This window comes from Protopterus annectens, chromosome 8.part0 (assembly GCF_019279795.1).
Source record: "Protopterus annectens isolate FY-2018-M chromosome 8.part0, PAN1.0, whole genome shotgun sequence".
Classification (NCBI taxonomy): domain Eukaryota; kingdom Metazoa; phylum Chordata; order Ceratodontiformes; family Protopteridae; genus Protopterus; species Protopterus annectens.
Window position 1 is genome coordinate 521,733,270 of NC_056741.1, and position 22,840 is coordinate 521,756,109.

The 22,840-nt window shown below is 38.3% G+C and overlaps 1 protein-coding gene across 2 annotated transcripts in view; it reads right to left on the reverse strand.

The window, feature by feature from the left end:
• Window positions 1-22,840, reverse strand: part of LOC122808904 — a 1,046,088-nt gene that overhangs the window by 987,035 nt on the left and 36,213 nt on the right. The window contains exon 2 of one of the 2 annotated variants that reach the window (XM_044080021.1): window positions 9,632-9,755. In XM_044080021.1, coding sequence (XP_043935956.1) covers window positions 9,632-9,664 — 33 coding nt within the window. In that variant the 5' untranslated portion in view covers window positions 9,665-9,755. Of the gene's footprint in view, window positions 1-9,631; window positions 9,759-22,840 lie in introns of both variants that reach the window. The other variant, XM_044080020.1, reaches the window with a different exon arrangement.

Sequence of the window (22,840 nt, forward strand, 5' to 3'; positions counted from 1 at the left end):
ACATAACCAGCATACTTTCAGGGCAAGTTGTTATCTGATTTTACAACATTTGTGTGAGCTTCTAGACTGTTGCCATTCTTATTCCTCTATCAAGGTTCATTTATCGGCCAATTCAGCATGCCTGCCCATGTTTCCTCCTCTTTCAATGCAGTCTCATGTCAAAATGTACTTAAAATGTGTTTTGCATAAGAAGCCTCCCAGAAAACTGATAACCCCTCCTTGGGATCTTAATTTTGTGTTAGAGAAGCAAACACTTGCTTCATTTGAACCAGGTAATCAGGCTGACTTGAGGTTCTTAACATGAACAATAGTTTTACTGATTGTTCTGACATCTGCACAAAGGGTATCTGAGTTGCAAGCTCTTATGGTGAGTCAACTCTATCTCATTTTTCAAAGGGACAGAGTTTTTTTTTTGGGAACTAATTGCTCTTTTATGCCTAAAGTGGTATCTGAGTTTACTATAAGCCAAACTATCCATCTCTCTATTTTCTTTCCTAAACCTAAAAACAAGGGAGGAAGGATACCCCATACCTTGGATGTTCACATATAACTCAGTTACTATTTTGACAGAACTAAATCTTTCAGATCTTTGGGTCAATTGTTCATTTCTTCTGAAAGTAAGAAGAAGGGTCAACCTATGTCAAAACTGTGTCCAAAAAGACTATTTCCAAATGTTTGTCTAAAGATATTATCATTTGTTATATTCACCATAACAGGACTATTCCAGGCAGAATCAAGGCTAACTCTAACAGAGCCTTGTCCTCATTGATGACATTTTGGAAAGGTTTATATTTTAGATGTATTGGTCCTTTGTGCATACTTTTACAAAGCACTGGAAGTTTGATTCCTTGTCTAGGTCCAGATCAAGCTTTGCTCTGACCATTCTCCTGGGGCTCCTGGACTCTTCTCCTTCCACCTCCCAAATGTAGATAGCTAAGGTAATCTACCCATATAGCTAAGGCTACTGCAGCAGTCACCAATGTGATAAACATAGTACAGTTGTGTAAGTTGAACTTACCATAACAGTAGATGTTCGAATGATCACCTGCTGCAGTAGCTACTCCCTCCCTCCATTCCTCTTGTTTTTTTCTGTGTGTTTTTTTATGCCAGGGTGTGGACATTTATTTTTTTGTTTTTGTTTTTCCTAGCATTAACTTTTCAGGGCTCAGCCTCCAAATCTTTATCAGCAGGAAAGTTTTAAAGGGCTTCATACCCAAACTTGTGTTTTAGTCAGCGCAGCTCAAGCAGCCTGACAGTTTGAGCACATGGAAGGTGCCCTGAAGCCTTGGAAGCTGGCCAGCTGCTATACCCTTGGCTGGATATAACCCATATAGCTAAGGCTACTGTAACAGTGATCATTTGAACATTTACTGTTATGGTAAGTTCAACTTACACAACTGTATTTCAGTAGTGCTTAATGCTAGAATCTTGGACAAGAGAATTCCAGATCTTAAAGTGTTCCCGACTCTTAAAGCAATTGATATTTGTGTAGTTACTGAAACATGACTCCAGTACAACAACTGCACTCCCTGTTTAATAGGGTTCAACAACTTTTAATGACTATCATAATTTCAGGTTGATAAAAAAACAGGGAACTGGGGAGGTGGCACTATTTACCTGAAACCCCATAATCACATGCCAAATTGTACAAATACTAATGCAGAGAATGTTGAGGTCAATAAGATTTTCATATAATTGTAAATTATGGAATATTTCTATATGAAGATTATTTCAGTCAGATTGGAAAAATAACCACAAAGCCAAATGCATTACTTGTGGAAGACATTAACTGTACTTCTCTCAACTGGAAATCATATACCATTCTCCTGTCCACCTGGTGAATCTGGGCATACTGGGGCAATTCAGCAATTGCCTCATGTACACAGACAACCCTCTCCTCCTACCACTCAACACTACAACCTGCAAGAGATGCACTTACATAGCCAAACAGGAAGCAAAGCTCTCTCCAGCCAAGATTGTGCTAGACAGTCAAGAGGAGAAGGTTAACACCTGCATTACACCTCAAGCAACACATAGCCCTTCAAAACCCACACCATCAACACCCACACATAGCAATACTAAACCCACATATGCGGAGGCCATTAACATTAACCTGCCCAAGCAACAAGGACCTCTGAAGCTGAAACACAAACAAACACCAGTCACAACCACAGTGATACATAGCTCAGAACACTAGTGTGACACCCAACAACAGCTCCTAAGGCAAGACAACGTACCCAGCACTTTAGTCATGGGTGACTCTACAGTCAGGCACACTGATGTCCCACTCACCAGGCTGAACAAGGAAAAATTATAGTCAGCTGCCTGTCATGTGCCAGGATCCGCCACATAACACATGCACTCAAGTCACTCCACGACAAGTACAAATATGACTCTGTCATTGTCATGTTGGAGTGAATGACTTGAGACATATCTCCCTGGACTACATGAAAAGAGACATGGAAGAGCTCTCGGATCATGTAGCCCAGGCAGGTATGACCCTAGCCCTGAGTAGTATCCTGCCTTCACTCAGAATTATCCCACAGTATAAGGACAAAATGATTGACTTCAACAATTAGCTAAGCTTCTGGTGTCATTCAAAAGGGATCCAGTATGTGTCTGCCTGGAATGACATGATCGACAAATCACGATGTTTTGCCAGAGATGGTCTGCACCTGTCACCCCTGGGATTCAGGTTACTCGCTAAAGCTCTTGCCACCCCTATAGTGCCTTTTTCAGGCAAGGTTCAAAGGACAAAACCACCACCATAACAGATACAAGCATGCAAAATCTGAAGGTAATACTACTCAATGCTAGAAGTCTAAACCTCAAAATGCACTCTCGCAAGGCACTCCTAAAAATGGAGAACATCGATATCTGTGCAGTAACTGAGACCTGGTTCAAGGCTGCAGAGAGCACCCCTGCAATACCAGGCTACAACTCTTAACACACTTTTAGGCCACCAAACCAAGACCGAAACACTAACTCTTGTTTGGCATCTACTTCTCTGAAGTACAGGCCAACACTAAGGGATTCTGGCTAACAAAGTTCCCAGATGACTGCAAACTGGGAGCCATTATTGAATCCCCAAATTATGTGGATATTCTATAAAAGGGCCTTACAGAAACAGATGCTTGGTGCCAGAGCCATGGGCTCAAGTTTAATGCCAAGAAATGTATAGTTATCCCCTCTGGGAAAAAAACATGTACCCATGAATTACCACATAGGTGGCAGTACACTAAACACCGAAAGTGTGATGAGAGACTTAGGGACACAGGTGGACAGTAGTCACGGCTTTGATAACCACATCGCCACAACAGTCAGGAAATCTTTCTATGTGGCACACCTCATCACTTAGGGCTTTTCATCTAGAAAAAAGGAGGTCATTGTCCCACTGTACTCATCCCTCATTAGACCCATTATAGAGTACAACGCCCCGTTTGATATGTACCTCACAAGGGGTCTACTACTAATTACCGACACGACGATTCCCCGACAGAAAACTCACTGACGCCAGATGACCGACAACACACAAACCCGACACAAACCCGACAACGCAAAACACCGAACACCATTACACCGACACACGGAACGTAAACAACACGCGACACTACATAGCATACACACTAGCCCTGACCCAAACCCTAACCCTAAGGTCCGACACTATCGCACACTTCACCTACCTGCACCCTAACCCTAACTCACTTAACCCACCCCTAGCCCAAGCTCCGACACTAACGCACACTTCACCTACCTGCACCCTAACCCTAACTCACTTAACCCACCCCTAGCCCAAGCTCCGACACTAACGCACACTTCACCTACCTGCACCCTAACCCTAACTCACTTAACCCACCCCTAGCCCAAGCTCCGACACTAACGCACACATCACCTACCTGCACCCTAACCCTAACTCACTTAACCCGTCCCTAAACTACAGTCCCTCACTAGCACACACTTACCTTACCCGAACCATACCTCCGACACGAACACACACTCACCTTTCCCACAGCCTAACCCGACATCCCACAATCTCGAGCACTTACCTGACCGCTCCTAACTCCGTCACCATCGCACACTTACCGCGTCGCAATCGCACATTCCCTTGTCGGTCTTTCCGCTGTCGGCAAATCACCCTGTCGGTACACTTACCTGTCGGTCATCTGGCGTCGGTGAGTTTTCTGTCGGGGAATCGTCGTTTCGGTCATTAGTAGTAGACCCCTCACAAGACATCTGCAACAGCTGGAAAGGCTGCAGAAATACCTCACTAAAAGAATCACAAGCCTAAAGCAGATGCCCTATGATGATCATTTAAAAAAACTCCAGCTACACTCTGTGGCATATTGCCTACTCAGAGGTGATCTCTGCTTAACATACAAGGCCATGTCAAACCCTGAGCTGTTGGACATGCTACACTTAAAGAAATCACAGTTTCTCAGAGCCACACACTCCATGGATCTAAACCTTGTCATCACAATGAACAAAGCATGCTGGAGGGATAGGTTCCTGACCCAGAGACTCCCCAGACTCTGGAATAGACTGCCCATACATGTCAAGCAGAGCGCCTCCTTGGCCGTCTTTAAAAAGAACCTTGATGATTGGATAGGAGATAGAAAATTCACCCCGGGGAACACGACAGTCACCCTGCTAGACAGGGGTCCAGGGAAATAAATATTGTGGGAAGAAATATCCAGGGAATTGTTATGGCTAGGCTTGTATTGGCCCTAGGGCTGATAGCCTAGTATTAACCTATGAATCTATGAACCATTAGTTACAAAAATGCACAGAGATTACTTGACTTTGTTAATGCTAGTTCCTTTAACCAAACAGACTCCTTGATCTATTCCTTACTAGCACATCCTCTGCCTGGATTCTCCAATGTGTCTCTGCCTCCCTGATAAGTCCAGCCTCCAGCCAATCATATTCTCCCTTTAGACCCATGCCATAAGTATTAAGAACAGGCTTGTTTTTAAGAACTACTCTAATGCAACTGTGCATACTTTGCTGAAAATATCAGAAAGTATAACTGGGATAAATCTTCAAAGGACTGTGAAAAAGATGTCATATAAACATCTCCAAATTTTGTTCTCTTCAAGAAAACAGCATTGAGCTGAGAAAATTAAGAAATGCCATGCTGATCCACAAACAAAAAACACAAAGACAATGGAAATAGATGTTATACAATACCTTTTGTTGGAGTAACATATGTTTTCTATCTGGCAAAAGCACTTCATTGAACATTAACTGTTGCCAGCCTAGCACCATCACAACTATGTTCCAGTGTCTTTGTTAGTACTAAGCTGTGTGCAAAAGTTTAAAATGCCATGGTGTTATTGAAAAATTCCATAAATTCATGAAGGTAATTACATAATATCCCCTGTCTAAAATAATAATATATCATATAACATGGGCCTATCCCCAATACCATAGCACAATACTTGCAAACACTGGGGCTGATACTGCCTCCATTGCTACCCCTTTGGTTTGCTTATAATGATAGGATGAGTTTAAGATGGAGCAATGCAGTTGACAGCCATGAAGCTTTGATCTGTTTTTGTAGACACACCATTTTTATATTATTTATATTTATTTGGTTGGCTTATTTATTGAAAATATTATAAAAGTATTATTTTTTTAGATTAGGATAGAATGTGATATTTTATATATATATATATATATATATATATATATATATATATATATATATATATATACATGTGTATACATATACATTTATTCCACTATGCTTTTATTTAACTATAAATTATCTTACTATTATAATTGATGTCCAATTAATGACTTAATTGCTGTTGTTTGTTTATTGGGTGAATCAACTATGAGATTTGATATTTCAGTCCTGTGGGAAATTATAGTGGATTTTAATCTGATGAAGTCCCTGATAGTATCGGGAGACAAAAGCTCTCATTTCTATTAAACTTTTGTGTGTGGCGTCTCTGCTGGCATTTTTGTATTTCATTCCAGTTTTTTTTTGTTCCAGAAGAGTTTGCTTATTTGTTTGGTTTTGTTTGTTTTTCAAGATGCCACTCTACATTTGCAAAATAAGCATAACATTCTGATATCAGTGTGTCCTGTCCCTGTAAAATATACCGTGGGGTGATGCAAATACGTTTTCAACCTTCTTATACAACCTGTAGGCCTGAATCCTAGAAAGTGAGGTCACAGAGACCTAATAGCACACTGCAAAATATGCCTTACAGCTTGGCAGTGAATACACACCATATGCCTTACAGTTCAGCAGTGAATGCAGACCATAATATATGTGTTATAGCTCAGCAGTGAATGCAGACCATAATATATGTGTTATAGCTCAGCAGTGAATGCAGACCATAATATATGTGTTACAGCTCAGCTGTGAATGCAGACGATAATATATGTGCTATAGCTCAGCAGTGAATGCAGACCATAATATATGTGTTATAGCTCAGCAGTGAATGAAGGCCATAATATATGTGTTATAGTGCAGCAGTGAATGCAGACCATAATATATGTGTTATAGCTCAGCAGTGAATGCAGACCATAATATATGTGTTATAGCTCAGCAGTGAATGCCCAGTACAGAATATGGAATGAAGTTCAGCATTAAAAAAGATGTGTATTCCAACTTCTGCCTTGAACCAGACATGCCAGCCCACTGTGCTTATATAGAATATTGGGGTTCCTATTGCAAAATCGAACGTTAAGAACACGGAATACCGGAAGGCCGAACTTGGAAGTTTGAAAGGTGGGAATGTCGAAGCCGCAGAAACCTGAATTCTTTCCCAGGGAAAGAATTTGGTTGGCCGTTTCTGCGGCTTCGGCATTTCCGGACCGGGTGTACGAATGGGTAGTGAAGGACTTTAGAGTTAGGACGCGGGTCAGGTAAGTGTGTGATAGTGACGGACTTTAGGGTTAGGGCTGGGTTAAGGATAGTGCAGAGATAGTGGTGTATCTTAGGTATAGTGTTGGTTTTGAAGGTGTTTGGTGTGATTGTGTTATGTGTGTGTTTTTTGGAACAGCAAATTTTTTCCCTGGGAAACATTTTGCTGTTTTGAAGTTTCGATGTTATCCGAATTTGATCTTTCAAGTTCGAACTTACGGCTTTCGACATTTTGGAAGTTCGATTTTGTGATATAGACTCGAATATTGTAGAGTGGGAGGAGTCTATGTGCAGCTGAAATCCTCTGTTACATATCATGCCAACTCCTACAGAGTAAATGTATCTTGTGGTCCTGCCATCACCAAGTCTGAGCATGCATATAAAGCCAATGCAAATGAAGTTAATTATTTCCATTTTATTGCACTTTATTATCTTTTGCACCAGCACTCTGCCTAGGTTTTTTCCAAATTTATTCAAGACTTTGACTCCACTCATAACCACCATACAAGAGCACATACTCCTTTCTGCTGTGCCCTAGTACCAAACTATGCATTAATGGGCATTCGCTGGTTTTCGCCAGGGCACTGACTTTTTTCTGTGGAAAATAAGACCTTATCAAGCATTAGTTGTCTGATCTTTGTGCTAGCATGTGAGGATATATAGTGCCCATGATAAAATCCCTCTACCCTGTTTCCAAGTAATTCATGGTTCAAGACAGCATCTGACACAAGCAGGTACTTGTCGCACACAGCTCAGCAGCTTCTAGTCTCCATTAGCAGACACTGCAACAATGGCTGAGGCTCAGGCTCACGCTAATGAAGGAGATGAAGTACTCAGTCCTAACAAACCCATCACCATCACCAGCTTCCTGTGGTCATCACATTATTAGGGTCAATGGCATCAAAGAGTGGGCCAGAATCTTCTTACCAGTTGGCAGACAACAGCATGTCAACTGTATTTAAATTATCTGAGTAAACAGTTTTTTCACTCATCACTCTAGTATTGCACAACAATTCTTTGAAAGGCCAGGAGCCCAGTACTGCTGGGAATGAAAAGGCCAGGGCAACCATAAACAATAAGCATTATTATAAATGTGTGATGATAGGCTGTGGAAGGAGCATTTGAACATTAGCATTATTTAATGGAAGGTAGGATAGGATGTTTGCACAGCAAGAAATTATATTTTTATTATATGTAATTGGCCCCAGACAACATGCTTTTCAGCAAAACTTGCTCTGAAAAACCTAACTAAGTGATATGGCACTGGTTGAAAGTTTTTATAACTTACCCTAATGTTTTGTTGGCAACCATTTGAAATGCTGGGATCTGCTATAGCGAGTCCCAAACAAGGAGAATGAATGCTTAAAAAATCGGACTTATATATATTAAGTCCGCGATGCCATTTTCTATTTTCTCTGAGCAATGGTGATCTCAGAGTTGGTATATATAATTTGGAGGGGTAAGGGACTTGCCCCTCTGGATGGGGGATGTAGGGGGGGGGTTTGCCTCCCCTGCAAAAAGACATTTTAAAGGTGAGTGATTTTCCAGTTTCGCTGTTCTCCTGTGTTTTCGGTCTTTTTTTTCTGCTTGTCAGAACTAGGCATTTTGAGTGATGACATTTCAACAGGAAGCTATTTTGCTCCCTCATAATCAGTTATATTTAGCTAAGTTGCTACATAGGGTAAAGCCCCCTCTATATGAGTAATGGGGATATCCACAGATAAAAAACTTTCATGACTGGCAGTTTGATTACTTAGTTCATATGACTGGGTTTTTCTGAAAACAGACTTGATCAGATTAACCATATACTTTATTTTAAAATGGGTGGTCTTAATAATGAATATTAATATATCCATTTACGGAGGGTAAGACCAGGGGCAATGCCACACTACTAGCCAACCTCGCATAAAGTCGCATGTGAACATCATTACTGGGAGTTTCTGCAGCAGAACTGCTCTTACACAATGCAGAGCTCCTGCTATGTTTTCTTGTTTTATTGTGCCTTGATAGTGCTGCTTTCTGTGGTACAAGTAGCTGCAGAATTTACAGTGCAGGCTTCAGCACCGTGAATGAGATTCTTCATGAATCCAAGGTGTGTCAGTAAAGTAGAAGAAGGGATATGCAAGTGTTGGTCACTGCTGCTCTGTAGCTGAGATGTAAACTATATAGTGGTGAATACAAAAAAGGCCTTTCATGTACTGCAAGTACGTGTTATGTAGTTCATTATTTTCTTCCTAGTAATATCTCACTAGTAAATAATTCCACATCTAGCATATGACTAAACATTCACAGACTATCAAAATCAAATGAATTTATTAAACTATGACACCACAAAGACAGACATTATTTCTATAAACTGATTATCTGTTTCCTCATGAAAATTGCTATCTGTTGTGCCAGTAAAGATTATCTGCCATCATTGTAACAGCACTGTCTTTTGCAAGTAGTTAATAAAATGCATATATATTTTTTTAATGATAAAGTCACAAGGTGGAATTTACAAAGCCTTATTCCAAGCTGTTTGGCGTTCTCCATGTTATTCCAATTTATAGGGTACTTTGTAGGTATGAATTACAATGGACCGACCTAGTGTAATATTTTATGAATCCCACTCGCATTTTTATTGTATAACATCAGTTTGAAAAAGACAAGACAAAGTTAACACTTGTAGACATTTCTGATGATAAGATGTGTAGAATGTAAATTATTAGACTTAACTTGTTTGCATAAAAAAGAATGTGTTCCTCTACTCACATGATTTGTTCCTCTACAGCTCTGTTCCGACATATTGGCCAAAGTACTTGCAGACAAGTGAAATTCAGGCACTGTTTAATCCAGATGAATCACTTAGAAATGCCTTGGATTCTTTGATGAATACCTGCTAGAAAAGATACAATTGCCTTAAGTAAATTAATGCAAAATGTATTTAGCTCTACTCTGAAAGAATTTTCATGATCTTAACAATTTACATAACTACATTACATGAATCTAATATGATATCCCTTTAAGAAGAGGACAGAGGTACTGTGGTATTCAGTAAACTCACACTAAAAGAAGTTAGTTGGACAGCAGTTAGGGCAGGTTTGGTAATACGAGGAAACACTAACCGAGCTGTAAGAAATACAGTGATCAAGGCATACTTAAAAGTTTAAGAGACAGAAACTGGGAATGGTATAGGGGGAGCAGAGAAAGAAGGTGTTACTAACCATGGATTATGTTCATTTTTAATTGAATGGTAATACATAGGATAACATACAGATGTTTTGAAGTCTGTGGAAAGTTATATTTTACCAAAGATACAGGATGCAGGCATCTACTACCTAGTGACACACATGCAGTGTGTACAGATGCAGAGACATAGAAAACTATATATCAGAGTGGGCAGCACTTACACATTGGCATGCATACTTAACATCCTATCACTGTTACTTCCTGCTTCTCATACGTGAATGACAATACTGGATTGTATAAGGATTGTATAAGTTAGGTTATTAATCATATAAACATGTCATAGCTAAGAGCTAGCTATTTATTTATGTCTGTTTGTTTATTGATTGATTGATTGACTAAACACTGATAAAGTCCAAATGGGCCGAATGCATTTTCACTGGATGCCCAGGAAAAAAAAAAGATTTACTCTACAATAATAAAACTAAAACAAAAAATATATAATGACAGTTTTTAAATTGGTAAAAAAAATAATACCATTATAAGTATAATACAGTAAATAAAACATAGAAAAGTCAGATGATATATAGAAAAAAAGTTAAAAAGATTCCAACACTGACAATAAACCTTCAGAAAAAGATAGTGAACTAGGATGAATTACAATCCACATCTGCACAGGACTAATAGTAAAGAATATAGCCTCTGTTTGTATAAATATAAACATATAAGTGAATGGAGAAAGTAAGGAAAGACTGTGGATAGAGGGTGAATGTGAAGAAAACAAATATGAGGAGAAGAGAGTAAAAAAAAAGAGATAAGAAAGGGAAGAATTGCAGTATAGTATAGAAGGAGTGCAGGAAAAGAGATGATGTTAACGAGGAAAGGCAAAAACTAAGGAGCAAGGGAAATGTCACAAGAGAAGACATAGATAAGGAAAATGAGGAGAGAACTAAAGAAAGGCTCCCTTCTGAAATCTCTACACTCGAAATGCCGAGTGCTGACAAGTAAAAAAAAAGAATGAAAACCCTGGAAAAGAGCGACTCTCGAAGATCACTCTTCTCCTTTAAGCTTCTTTTTTTTCCCAGAAGGCAAGCCCATGGCACCCCCGATGTGGTGAGCAACCCCCACACACACAAACACACACACACACAAACATATATGCCAGATCTGAAGTTGCCATACTTTGGAGAAAAGGGAAATGATCATCTTGAAATTAGAATATTTATATTAAGTCCATTTTAAGCCATTTAGTCTCTGTTTCTGGGCTGTGGTGCAGTGGTTAGCATTGCCGCCTCACAGCAAGAGGTTCTCCGGTTCAATCCTCGGCTGGGGTGCCTTCTGTGTGGAGTCTGCATGTCCTCCCTGTGGTCGCGTGGGTTTCCTCCGGGTGCTCCGGTTTCCTCCCACATCCCAAAGACATGCTGCAGGTGGATTGGACACTCTAAATTGGCCCTAGGTGTGCGTGTGTGTGTGCCTTCTGTCGAAGGTTGGGCGCCGGGCTGGCAACTCGGCACTGTAAAACTCTACTGCCAATCAATGTGCAGACATGGTGATCCGCTGTGGCGACCCCTAACCGGGAAAAGCCGAAAGAAGAAGAAGAAGTCTCTGTTTCTGGGCTCATTCTAGGTTACCCTAAACAAGTTATGAGAGACTGAATACATCACAAAAGTCTTTTTGTTTGCTTTTTAAAATCAGCAATAAATTTAAGAAACAATATAGAATATTACTATTTTGTTCAATATATTTTAGTCATAATTTAATCTGCATATTTGCAGTAAGTTTTTTCCATTTGATTCTGTTTACTCTGTGATACATTTCTGGGGAAAAAAATTAAAATGTTATGAAAAAGGCAAGAGATGAGGAATGTAGACTATCAGACCATATGGTGTGAAAGAATATAAGACTAATAATACAGGAGATGAAGGATGGTAACAGGCCGAGAAATCAATGTTTTCATTCATTCATTCATTCATTCATTCATTCATTCATTCATTTTTTTTATTAATTCCTTCATTACCCACATAAGTCAACTGATCAATATAAAAGGCCATTTTCAAACACAACCCAGACCACACAGAAAAACATTATAGAAGTAAAACAATTAAAGCAGGATTAGTAGAGCTTTACTGTCAATTGCAGCAGAGCAAAAGACTGTGAAATATGTAGAAATAATATAAAACACAAAACCAACAATGCAATAGCACACTAAAGTCCAGTCATGAAAGAAACAGCCACACAATAAAGCCCGAAGGTCACTCGCTTTATTTTGCACACTAATGCTCAAAGTTTACTCTGCGTTTTCATCTTGCACATACAAAAGACTTCTTCAGATGTATACAATTTACCAGCAAGAAACACTTCTTATATACCCCTCCCTCTAAAACATCCACCAATGAACAACTTTATTAAATTTAAAAAACATTTTTTATAAATTTAAATCAAATAACCATAACCAACCTTGTATATTGTGTAATATATAATAAAATTACTTTTGAATATATAAAATGCTGTCATAAACTTCCGTTTAAAATCCAAAGTATATAAAAAATAATAATAATATATATAATACATATATATATATATATATATATATATAAATAAAAGTGTTGTAAACAGTGTTATCCTCTCTTCCCGTCTAGTGGCCAAGTAGGAAAATTACAACTTGGCTGCCCTAAGCTTCAGAACTGGGGCCAGGGATATATAGTCATTTAAACCTGCACCTTTATTTGATTTCAACTTTAGTTGCCAAAATACTTCACGGAACTCTATGGTACTCTCCCATGGTCCCCCCACAAGGGTCTAGGTCCACTTTCTTTATAAAGAGGTCCACTTTCTTTATAAAGTAGAACCCATGCTTAGCTAATGGACAGGAATTAAGGTGCCTATATAATGCATTGGTCTCATCCATTTTTCTAATATCATTCATGTGTTCATAAATGCACCTTTTCAACTTTCTAGTAGTTTTCCCTATGTAAAAAGCTCCACAGGTGTCACATATAGCTATATAAACTACTCCAATAGTATCACAATTACTGTAACCATTAGTTTTAAGTTCCATCCCTCTTTGGGTTAAAACCACTGATTCGCCTTGGAGGACATAGGCGCATTGCGAACAACTACTACATTTATAAGTCCCTGTTCTCTTTCTGCTTTGTCTTTTCTTTCTAGTCTCAAGTATTTCTTTAATATTCCTTCCTTTTCTGTAAGTAAATTTTAAAGGGTCTATAAATATTTTTCTTAAATCTGAAACATTACTAAATTTAATCCAAATATGGGAAACTACTTTCTTAATAAAAGTTGTTTCCATACTGTAATTAAGTACGAAATTGCTATTCCCACTAGCAATGTCTTGTTCATCTTTGTTACCCTCAGTAGGCCCACTTGTTTTTAACTTGCCTAGAATAGGGGCAAATTTCCTACTTCTTTCTTCCTTTACCTCTGATATTATTTTTTCAATAAGGGCTAAGGGAATATTCCTTTTCCAAGAACATATATTTTAATTTTTGACTTTCGGTTTCAAAATCTTCATCATCTGATGTCATTCTGCAGCTTCTAATTAGTTGCCCCCTCAAAATGCCCCTCTTTTGTGTAAATGGGTGGGCACTAGTAAAAAATAGGTAGGAATTAGAAAAGGTGCTTTTTCTAAAAACCTTAGATTTAAAGCTCTTAGACTCTGTTACTTTTTCCAACACCACATCTAAATATTCTAATTTGTCACAAGAAACTGTATGGGTGAATTTTAAAAAAAATCAGTAGAGCAGTTTAAATAACTTATAAAGTCATGTAATTTTTCCTTAGGACCTGACCACAAAATGCTTATATCATCACGGTACCTACAATAATAGTTCCAATAGTTAGAATATGTGGAATGTATAATAAGGTTCTCCTCCCAGGTAGATAAAACTAAATTAGCATATATGGGAGCACAACTTGCTCTCATGGCTACTCCACTGGTCTGCTTATAAAATTCTCCCTCAAAATAAAGGAAATTATTTCTGAGCACTAAGTCCATTAATTCAATAAATAAACCCACTTTATCATGTTCTATGTCCCCTTTGAACTTTAAAGCTTCTTCAAACCATTCCAATCCATTAGTATGAGGTATCACATTAAACAAATCTTGAATGTCTAAGGTGACAAAAATAAGCTCTTCACTAAACAAATTCTGCTTGATATTCCTTAGGAAATCCCATGAGTCTTTAAGGATTCCTGCCCTCTCAGTCCAAACTTTTTTTAATTCCAGGTCCAAATATTTAGCAATCGGGTATGTCTTGGAACCTGAAGCTGCCACTATTGATCTGAGGGGTGGATCTTCTAAGTTCTTATGAACTTTGGGAATCCCAAAGCTTGATGGTATTTTCAGTTTATCTATTGTTAAAAAGTTGAATACTTCCAAAGTAATATTACCTTCATCCAGTAACTTTTTTTAACATGGAATCTATTCTCCTATTTGCAACATTGATCTAATTTCTAGAAACTGTAGAGTATCTGTCCATATCATTTAACATATCAAATATTTTAGCTGAGTAAATTATACTGTCCATAAAAACCAACCCCCCCCCCTTATCGGGATTCATAACCCTACTATACTGGTTGTCTTTCAAGGAGATAAGTAACTGGTATTCTTCTTTCGTAAGGTTATAATACTTTCTCCCTTTTTTTGATTTAACCTAATCTCCTTCTCCACTTGTGTTTCAAAGTTTTTCAATTGTGGATGGGGGGTGGGGGTTAGTATACTCTTTTTCCTAATCTGGATATTCATGCTATTAATTCCTCTTATCTCATTATCAAACATCAACTCTAGGTTTTTCTTACGAACAAACATCTTAAGGTTAATAAGAGTTTGTGAAATGTGCTGGTAGAAGTGGGAACAAATTGTAAACTCTTACAAAATAAGTTAAAGTGAGTATGGGTAATTTCTACTGCACTATAATTATAAATGCTAAACCTATGGTAAACATGCCTATTCCCTTCTATAACAATTTTGTCCTCATCTATACTAGATTGAACCTTCAATGACCCACTCCTATCTGGGCTCAATAATCCCTCCTGTTTGGGTACCCCCTTCTGTTAGTAAAACAATAATTCATTGGTACCTGTCTTTTAATCCTCTCAGACCTCCTAAGTTCGAAGAACTCTTGTGGGTTGTCAGGATCATAAGGTCTTTCAAAATTACTGAAATTGTAGTTTGAATCCTGTCCAATATAGTTACTTCCACCAGGCTCCCCTTCCTCCATATATGAAATGTCCCTTCCTTGTTGGAAATTGGCCTGGTAGTTTTTGAGACCACTCTTTTTAGATTTAGGATAACAAACTTTGTCCCTATATTCAATAAGTCACAATCTAATTTTTTACACTTCCTACTATACATAAGCCTACACTTGTCATCTATTTTCTCCTTCATACTATACTATTTTGCTCTTTCCTCTTCCACCATAAATAACAGGTCAGAGACAACAATTTTGTTTACTTTCTCAATTTCAGACAACTTCCCTGTTTCTCTTTTGTTTTCTTTTATAATGGTCTTAACAATTTCTAATCCACAATTGTTAAATATATCCAACAATTCTACATGGAACTCACTTCCCTCCCTAACATTGTTAGGGTACTTATGCAGTCTCAGTCCTGTAGGCACTATTCCTCTCTCCACACATTCTTTTAAATAACTGTTATCCATGCATAAACATTTATATTTCAACATCAAATCATGTAAGATGTGGAGATTGGTATTATAACTGTTAACATTAGAAGCATTCATTGAATTGCTTTGAAAAACATAGTTTGAAAATGAACAATTGTTTTGCAACCAATTAATGACATGATTATCCCTAACCCCGTTCAAATCAGTCAACTCACCTTGTTCGCAATTCGGGGCGTCTATGTGAACAAAGTTGACAAAGTGATTATTTTAGATGGAGGTCACCGTAAGGTGGCAGTTTCCTCTCCCAAAAAGGAAGAAACTTCAGACTTATTTATAATATATATTTATAATATATAATACATAATATATAATATATAAGGGCACAAGTAACACAGCCCCATGAACAGGGGAGATTGGATGAGTGTGCTTTTTTTCCCCCAAAAATGTGTTATTCATACAAATGAATCATGAAATGGGTAACAATTTAAAATAGTAATGCATTCATTTGACCAAAGACAAAAAATATTGAATGACAAAATGTTGAACAGATATTTAATGTGGGGGGGAGCCCCCTGCACCCTCACACCTTTTGATATTCAGATATACCAACACCTGCTTCGTGCAACAGTGGGAAAATGGCAAATTCTCATTTTCAGTATTTTAAGTTTTCAAAATTTTGTGTCTTTGGTCAAATGACCGTATCCCTTTCAAAATAATAAGCCCTAAACAAGAAACAAACAAGCCACCAACAGCACATACACCACAGCTATAACAATTGTATAGCATTGCATAATGGAAGCCCAGTATAAAAATAAATCATAAGATATAGGACTTGGCAAATTATTTAACAATATATTAGTAAATTGAAACAAAGACTTATACAAAATTCATGGGAATTGCCAAGAGCTATCCAAGAACACCAGATCTAATACATTAATCTAGAGAATGCCATCTACCCAAGCATTCAAGATATACAACTGAGAAACACATGTACACATACAGCACAAATTTGGCAAAAAAAAAACACACACACATACACACAGACATATATTAGATCTCTCCTTCTCTCTCTCTCTCAAAAAAAAAAAATATATATATATATATATATATATATATATACACACACACACACACAGACACACACACACACCATATATATATATATATATATATATATATATATATATATATGTATATATATATATATATATATATATATATATATATATATATATATATATATATGGGTCTACCTCGACCCAATGAAAACGTAATTAGGCAACCCCTATTTCCCGAAACTGTATTTTTTCGGAAAAAAAATGAACTTAGTGAACAGCAACAGAGGTTGTTGCTTGGATCGTGGCACAGTGGGGATAAGGGAATATTCCCTTTTCCCCACTGTAGTGCGATCTCAGAGTGAGAATATATAAGCAACAGGGGTGGGGGTGCAGCCCCCCCACATGAGAGGGCACAGAGGGCTTGACCCCCTGCATACATCTTATTAGTGTTGTGTTGGGGGGGGTTGTGTGTGTGGGGGGAGTTGTTTTCATTTAGTTGATTTTTTATGAAACTGCACTTTTGCAAAAAATGCAGTTTTGGGAAAATTAGTGTCCCGTAATTACATTTCGGAAAATTTTACTTTGATGGGGTGAGGTAAACCCATATAAATATAAATATATATATATATATATATATATATATATATATATATATATATATATATACTGACACTTCCTCGTATACTCACATATACAAATTTCAAAATATCAAGAAAAACTTCTCAATTTTTAAAAACTTGAAAAAAAAAAGCATTGCTTTTGAAGAGATTAAATTGCACACCTGCTAATTATTTTTACCAGCTCTGAGATCAGACTACAATGGGGAAAGAGCAAATTGCCTGAACACAGCTGTTCGTAATCTCCCACAGAAAAAAAAAATGCAATATCCCATCAACTGATTTTTGATCAGCTGCATTGGCTGTTTTTTTTCTGTGCAATGGTCAGTCATTTCAACCAACTCAAGAGTACCCATATATTTATATCTATATAGATGATAAATAAATGACTATATCACTACAAACTAAAGAGAAACATTGCCAAATCACATACTGTCAAAAAAAAAATAAATACAGCACAAGTGCTCCTTAAAAAAAAAAACACTCCATCACCCATATGCAAATCACTTTACACCTACTCCTACCTGAAACAGCTCTAATGAAACTAACAAAACACCAAACACACAACAAACTATACTAGCAGTGATCAACTAACCTTGCTTTCTGCAAAAAGAAAGCCATGTAGCACATTTTCAGCTGCTGAGTTCATGAACTGCATGGTAACTACAAGTGTGTGTGTGAGTGTGTGTGTGTGTGTGTGTGTGTGTGTGTGTGTGTGTGTGTGTGTGTGTGTTTGTATGTGTGTGTGAGTGCACGCACAAACACACACTCATAATCCTTCTATTGTCATGTTCAATTCTTCATGAGTTCAGTTTAACCACATAAGTTTTGTTCAATGTGTATTTCATTACAGCTGTGTTTGCTCTATAACAATTTCTTTATTGAACTATTGCGTCTTCCTGTGTCTGGGATGACTAGTACTTCAAGAAAAATATTTATGGAATTATGCACCCTAAAGTGAGTATTTCTCATTCTCTGAGTTAATGCATTATTGTAGCTAATATCTATATGTGAGCGTGTGTGGAGGTGAAGAGACAAAAAGTTGTTTTTCTTAACAGTAATGTATCTGATCTATGAATAAATACCTATTCATTACTTACATCTCCTTACTCTCGCTTCTTCACTCGCTTCCTTACTTCTATCAATTTATCTCCCCTGGCATTTTCTCTAAATATGAGAGCAAAACTACACTGAAGAAGGGTACATTTATCTGAAAGCTTTGTGAAGTATTAAAGTATTGCTATTTTGTTGAGCATTTCCAGTCTGTGGTTTTGTTCAGTTTACCTTCATGTTGGTCTTTTTTGTTGCTGTTTTTTCTAAATATGCCATAAGCCTGCTTTTCTCTCACTTTGTATTGCAATTCCTGTTTGTTTGTATTATACTAACCTTACCTTTAATTTCTCTATAAACTGGCTAAAATTTCTCTTAACTATTAAATCATTGCCATATAACTTGTATTTATTTTTAACCAATGTTTTCATATTATGTCTAATTTTGGTATAATTTTTTTAAACTGTATTTGTTTTTTGCATTATGTTTAGACTATAAAAATATTGTGCTTGGTGTTTCTGTTTACTGGTGACATTTTACCAGGTTTTTTCTCCTTTTTGGCTTGATTGATGATTGATGATTTATGATTGTTCTTAAAATATTTCATATTTTGGAGCTCTTCTCCCCAAGACTCCACTGAAAATGGGCTCCTACCCAGTCTAACTTTCCCAATAATCAAATGTCGGTAAATAAATAAAATAAATAGATACATAAATAAATAAAGCTGTATTTTATACTTTAACAAGATAAAGGCTGAATCATCATCAGCCCCCTTTTCCCCATTTTCTACATGGGGTCAGGGTATCGTGTTGACTGTCACCATCCCTCTCGATTCAACACTCATGCCTGACGGTCGCAGATCTTCTTTCACACAATCCATCAGCCTCTTTCTTGGATGTCCTCGTTTCCTCTTACTTTGTTCCTGTCTGTCCCAAATCTTCTTCACCAGAGTGTCTTCTGCTTTTCTACACGTGTCCAAACCACCGTAATCTGTTCTCTTTTATTTTTTCTACAATTGGAGCTACTTTGGCTTCTGCTCTTATGTCCTCATTTCTTTACCTGTCCCACAGTGTGCATCCTACCACCCTTCTCAGGCACTTCATTTACATCACCTCTAGCTTCTTCATCTGCTTTGCCTTTACTACCCAGGTTTCTGTACCATGCAGTAGTACTGGTCACACCACTGTCTTGTACACCTTACTTTTCAGCTTCTTTGGCATTCTTGAGCCATAGACTACACCTGACACTCTACGCCAGTTGGCTACAGCCCCTCTGATTCTAGTGTTGGCCTCTTCATTCTGACCTCCCTTCTCCCCAACCACCCCTCATAGATACTTGAAGCTGTTTACCTGTTCCACTATATTCCCTTCTGTCTCATTTCTCAGCTCCTTCTGATTTTCCCAGTTTGCTGCCATTACCACTATCTTACTGTACTTAGTTTCATCCCATATCACTTCAATATTGAATTCCACTGCTCTATACTTTGCTGGACTTCTTGCTCAGAGTCTGCCTGTAATGCCAGATGATCTGCATACACCAACTTTGTTGATTTGTCCCCTCCAGCCTGTTTGCTAATGTAGTCCATCACCAGTATGAATAGTAGTGGGTTTAGAGCTGAGCCCTGGTGTACATCCACTCCCACTGTGAACCCCTCTGTGAGGCCGAACACTGTTCATACTTGAGTCATTGGGTCCTTGTACATAGCCCACACTAATTCTACCAATGTTTCTGGGACTTCGAACCACCACAGTACTACCCAGATCCGCTTTCTTTGGACCTTGTCATATGCTTTCTCCAAATCTAAGAATGCTCAATTGGACTCTTTCCTTATCTGTAAATTCTTCTAAACTATCTGTCTCACTGTAAACATCAGATCAGTTGTGCTGCATCCTGATCTGAATCTGAACTGCTCATCTCCCATCTTACATTCTACTACTCTGCATATCCGTTTATCAATCACCCTCTCTAGAACTTTCACGCAAAGTGATAGTAGTTTGATTCCTCTGTACTGCCCACAGTTGTGGATGTCCCCTTTGTTCTTGTACACTGACATAAGTATGCTTATCCTCCAGTCATCTGGGATACGTCTTTCCCTCCACACTGCTATGAGTACCCTCAGGAGCCATTTCTCCCCTATTTCACCCAGCATCTTCATCATATCTGCTGTAACCTCATCCTTTCCGGACTTCATTTTCCTTAGTGCTATTCTTACTTCTTCTAGGGTAGGCTCCTCTTCTTCTCTCATCATAGGCTGTTTCTGGGGCAGTACTGGGGTTTTCTTCATTTAGAAGCTGCTGGAAATACTCCTTCCATCTGCCTTTGATGTCCAGTGGACTGGTGAGCAGGTTGTTGCTGACATCCCTTATGAAGGGTGTCTGACTATCTTCTTAATCTTTCTGCCTTTGCCTTGCAACCTGGTATAGTTTCTTTGTGCCACCTACTGAGTCACTTTCCAGACGTTGGTAGAGTGCCTCTGATGTCCTATTCTTTGCTATTGCAACTCTTTTGTTAGCGTCTTTATTAGCCAGCCAGTATTCCTTCATAGCCTGGTTGGTCTCTTCTACCTCCCACTTTTTCCTGCACTCCTTCTTTCTTTTGATGACTTCCTGGACTTCTGTAGTTCTCACACATGCTGTTTTGAGGTGATGCCATTTTTCCTCAACTCCACCTATTTCCTCCTCTTCTTGGGGTGCTAGAGCCCTGAGTAATTCATTGTTGAAATGATGTGTTTTCTCTCCAGTCAACTTCCTGGTCTCCTCTTCAGCCTGGTCCCTGTTGACCTTAGAGTCTTCTCTGACCACTGCTTGCAGCTGATTGTGGCAAGCAGTAGTTTATGCTGTGAGTCTGACTGTTTCACTGGGAATGATTTTGCAGTCATTGATTTTTCCCCTTCCCCAGTGCCTTTTCCTTACTAGGAGGAAGTCTACCTGAGTTGCATGTTGTTCAGTCCTGTATGTGATCTTGTGACTGTCTCTCTTTCTGAACCATGCATCAGTTACTATCAAGCCATGTGTTGGCTACTATCAAGCCATCTGCTAGACAGAAGACATTAGAAGTCTAGAATGGCTTCTTCTTCTTTATTCCTGTTGCCCCACCCATATGAACCCAGGCAGTGCTCCTATCTTGTTCTGTCTGTCCCGACATGTCCATTCAAGTCACCCATTATCAACACCAATTCATGTTGTATGTTGTCCTGCATTATCTAGTAGGTCCTACAACTGCTGTCTGAATGCACTGTTTTCCTCACTATTACCACAACCCTGTGGGCCATATGTAGGAATACTGCCCTATCATTACATTGGAGACTGATTGCCATGAGTCTGTCACTAATTCTGATGATATCCTTCACTGCCTTCTGAAGCCTCTCTCTCACCACAATTCCCACACCATTTCTAGCCTGTCCCCATCCTGAATAGTAGACTCTGCATCCCAAGCCATGTGGCTTTGCTGCACTGCCCTTCCATCTTGTGTCTTGGATACATAGGATGTCCAGCCTCTTCCGTATCATCATGTCATCCAATTCCAAGCTGCATCCCATCAGTGAACCCACATTAAGTGCAGCAATTCTTAGCTGATGTTTGTCAGGTTGATTGGTTTTACGTCCACATTAAACTCAGTATGAGCTATCCCAGGTAACCCAGGCTGGGCAGCTAGACAGTAGGCTGGTAGCTTATTGACCCAGGGCTACTGGGCTTTATGGTGGGCACATACACCCCTCCCACTGTTAGCATGGGTCTCTGGGGTAGGTCAGGTATATAATCTGAAGAGCTTTTCATCACATTGTCTGATGAAGTGGCTTAGTCCACGAAAGCGCTCACCTGTTATTTGTCTTTGGATTAAAAAGTGTTTTATGTTATTTGAAGCCATGTTCTGGTGCCTCCTTTTTCTACTTTTATGAATAATCAATAACTATTTCAAATTATGCAATAACAGAGATTAAGATAAAGATACAGGGTATTCAAGTCAAATGAGACACTGGAATTTTCCTACTTATTTGGTGAAAGGAGTTGAAAGAGATTGGGTAGTGTAAATGGGTCAAGATTTATAAGGGAATGTTCAGATTTCTTCAGATGGAATAGTTAGTGAGTGGGATAAAATGAAAATGGGATTTAAAAATATGGGAGGAATAAAGAGATATAGGAAAGGCCCAGTAATGATTACACAGAGGGGTTATCAAAGGTTTGCAGAAGAATGGGAATCTTACAGAACAAAAAGAAGAGCAATTGCTGAGTGCTGAAGTGAAAATAAGGGCGTATTCAGATGGTATGCATGCGTTTAGAAAGACTGCTGTTAAGCAAGTATTTTTGATAACTCTAAAGCACAAAAATTATTAGCAGAAGAACACAGACAACAGAAAACAGAAAGGGTTGTTACCAGACCTCGGGAGACTATAACAAGAAAAATAACTAGCAATCCTAAAGTGGTATTA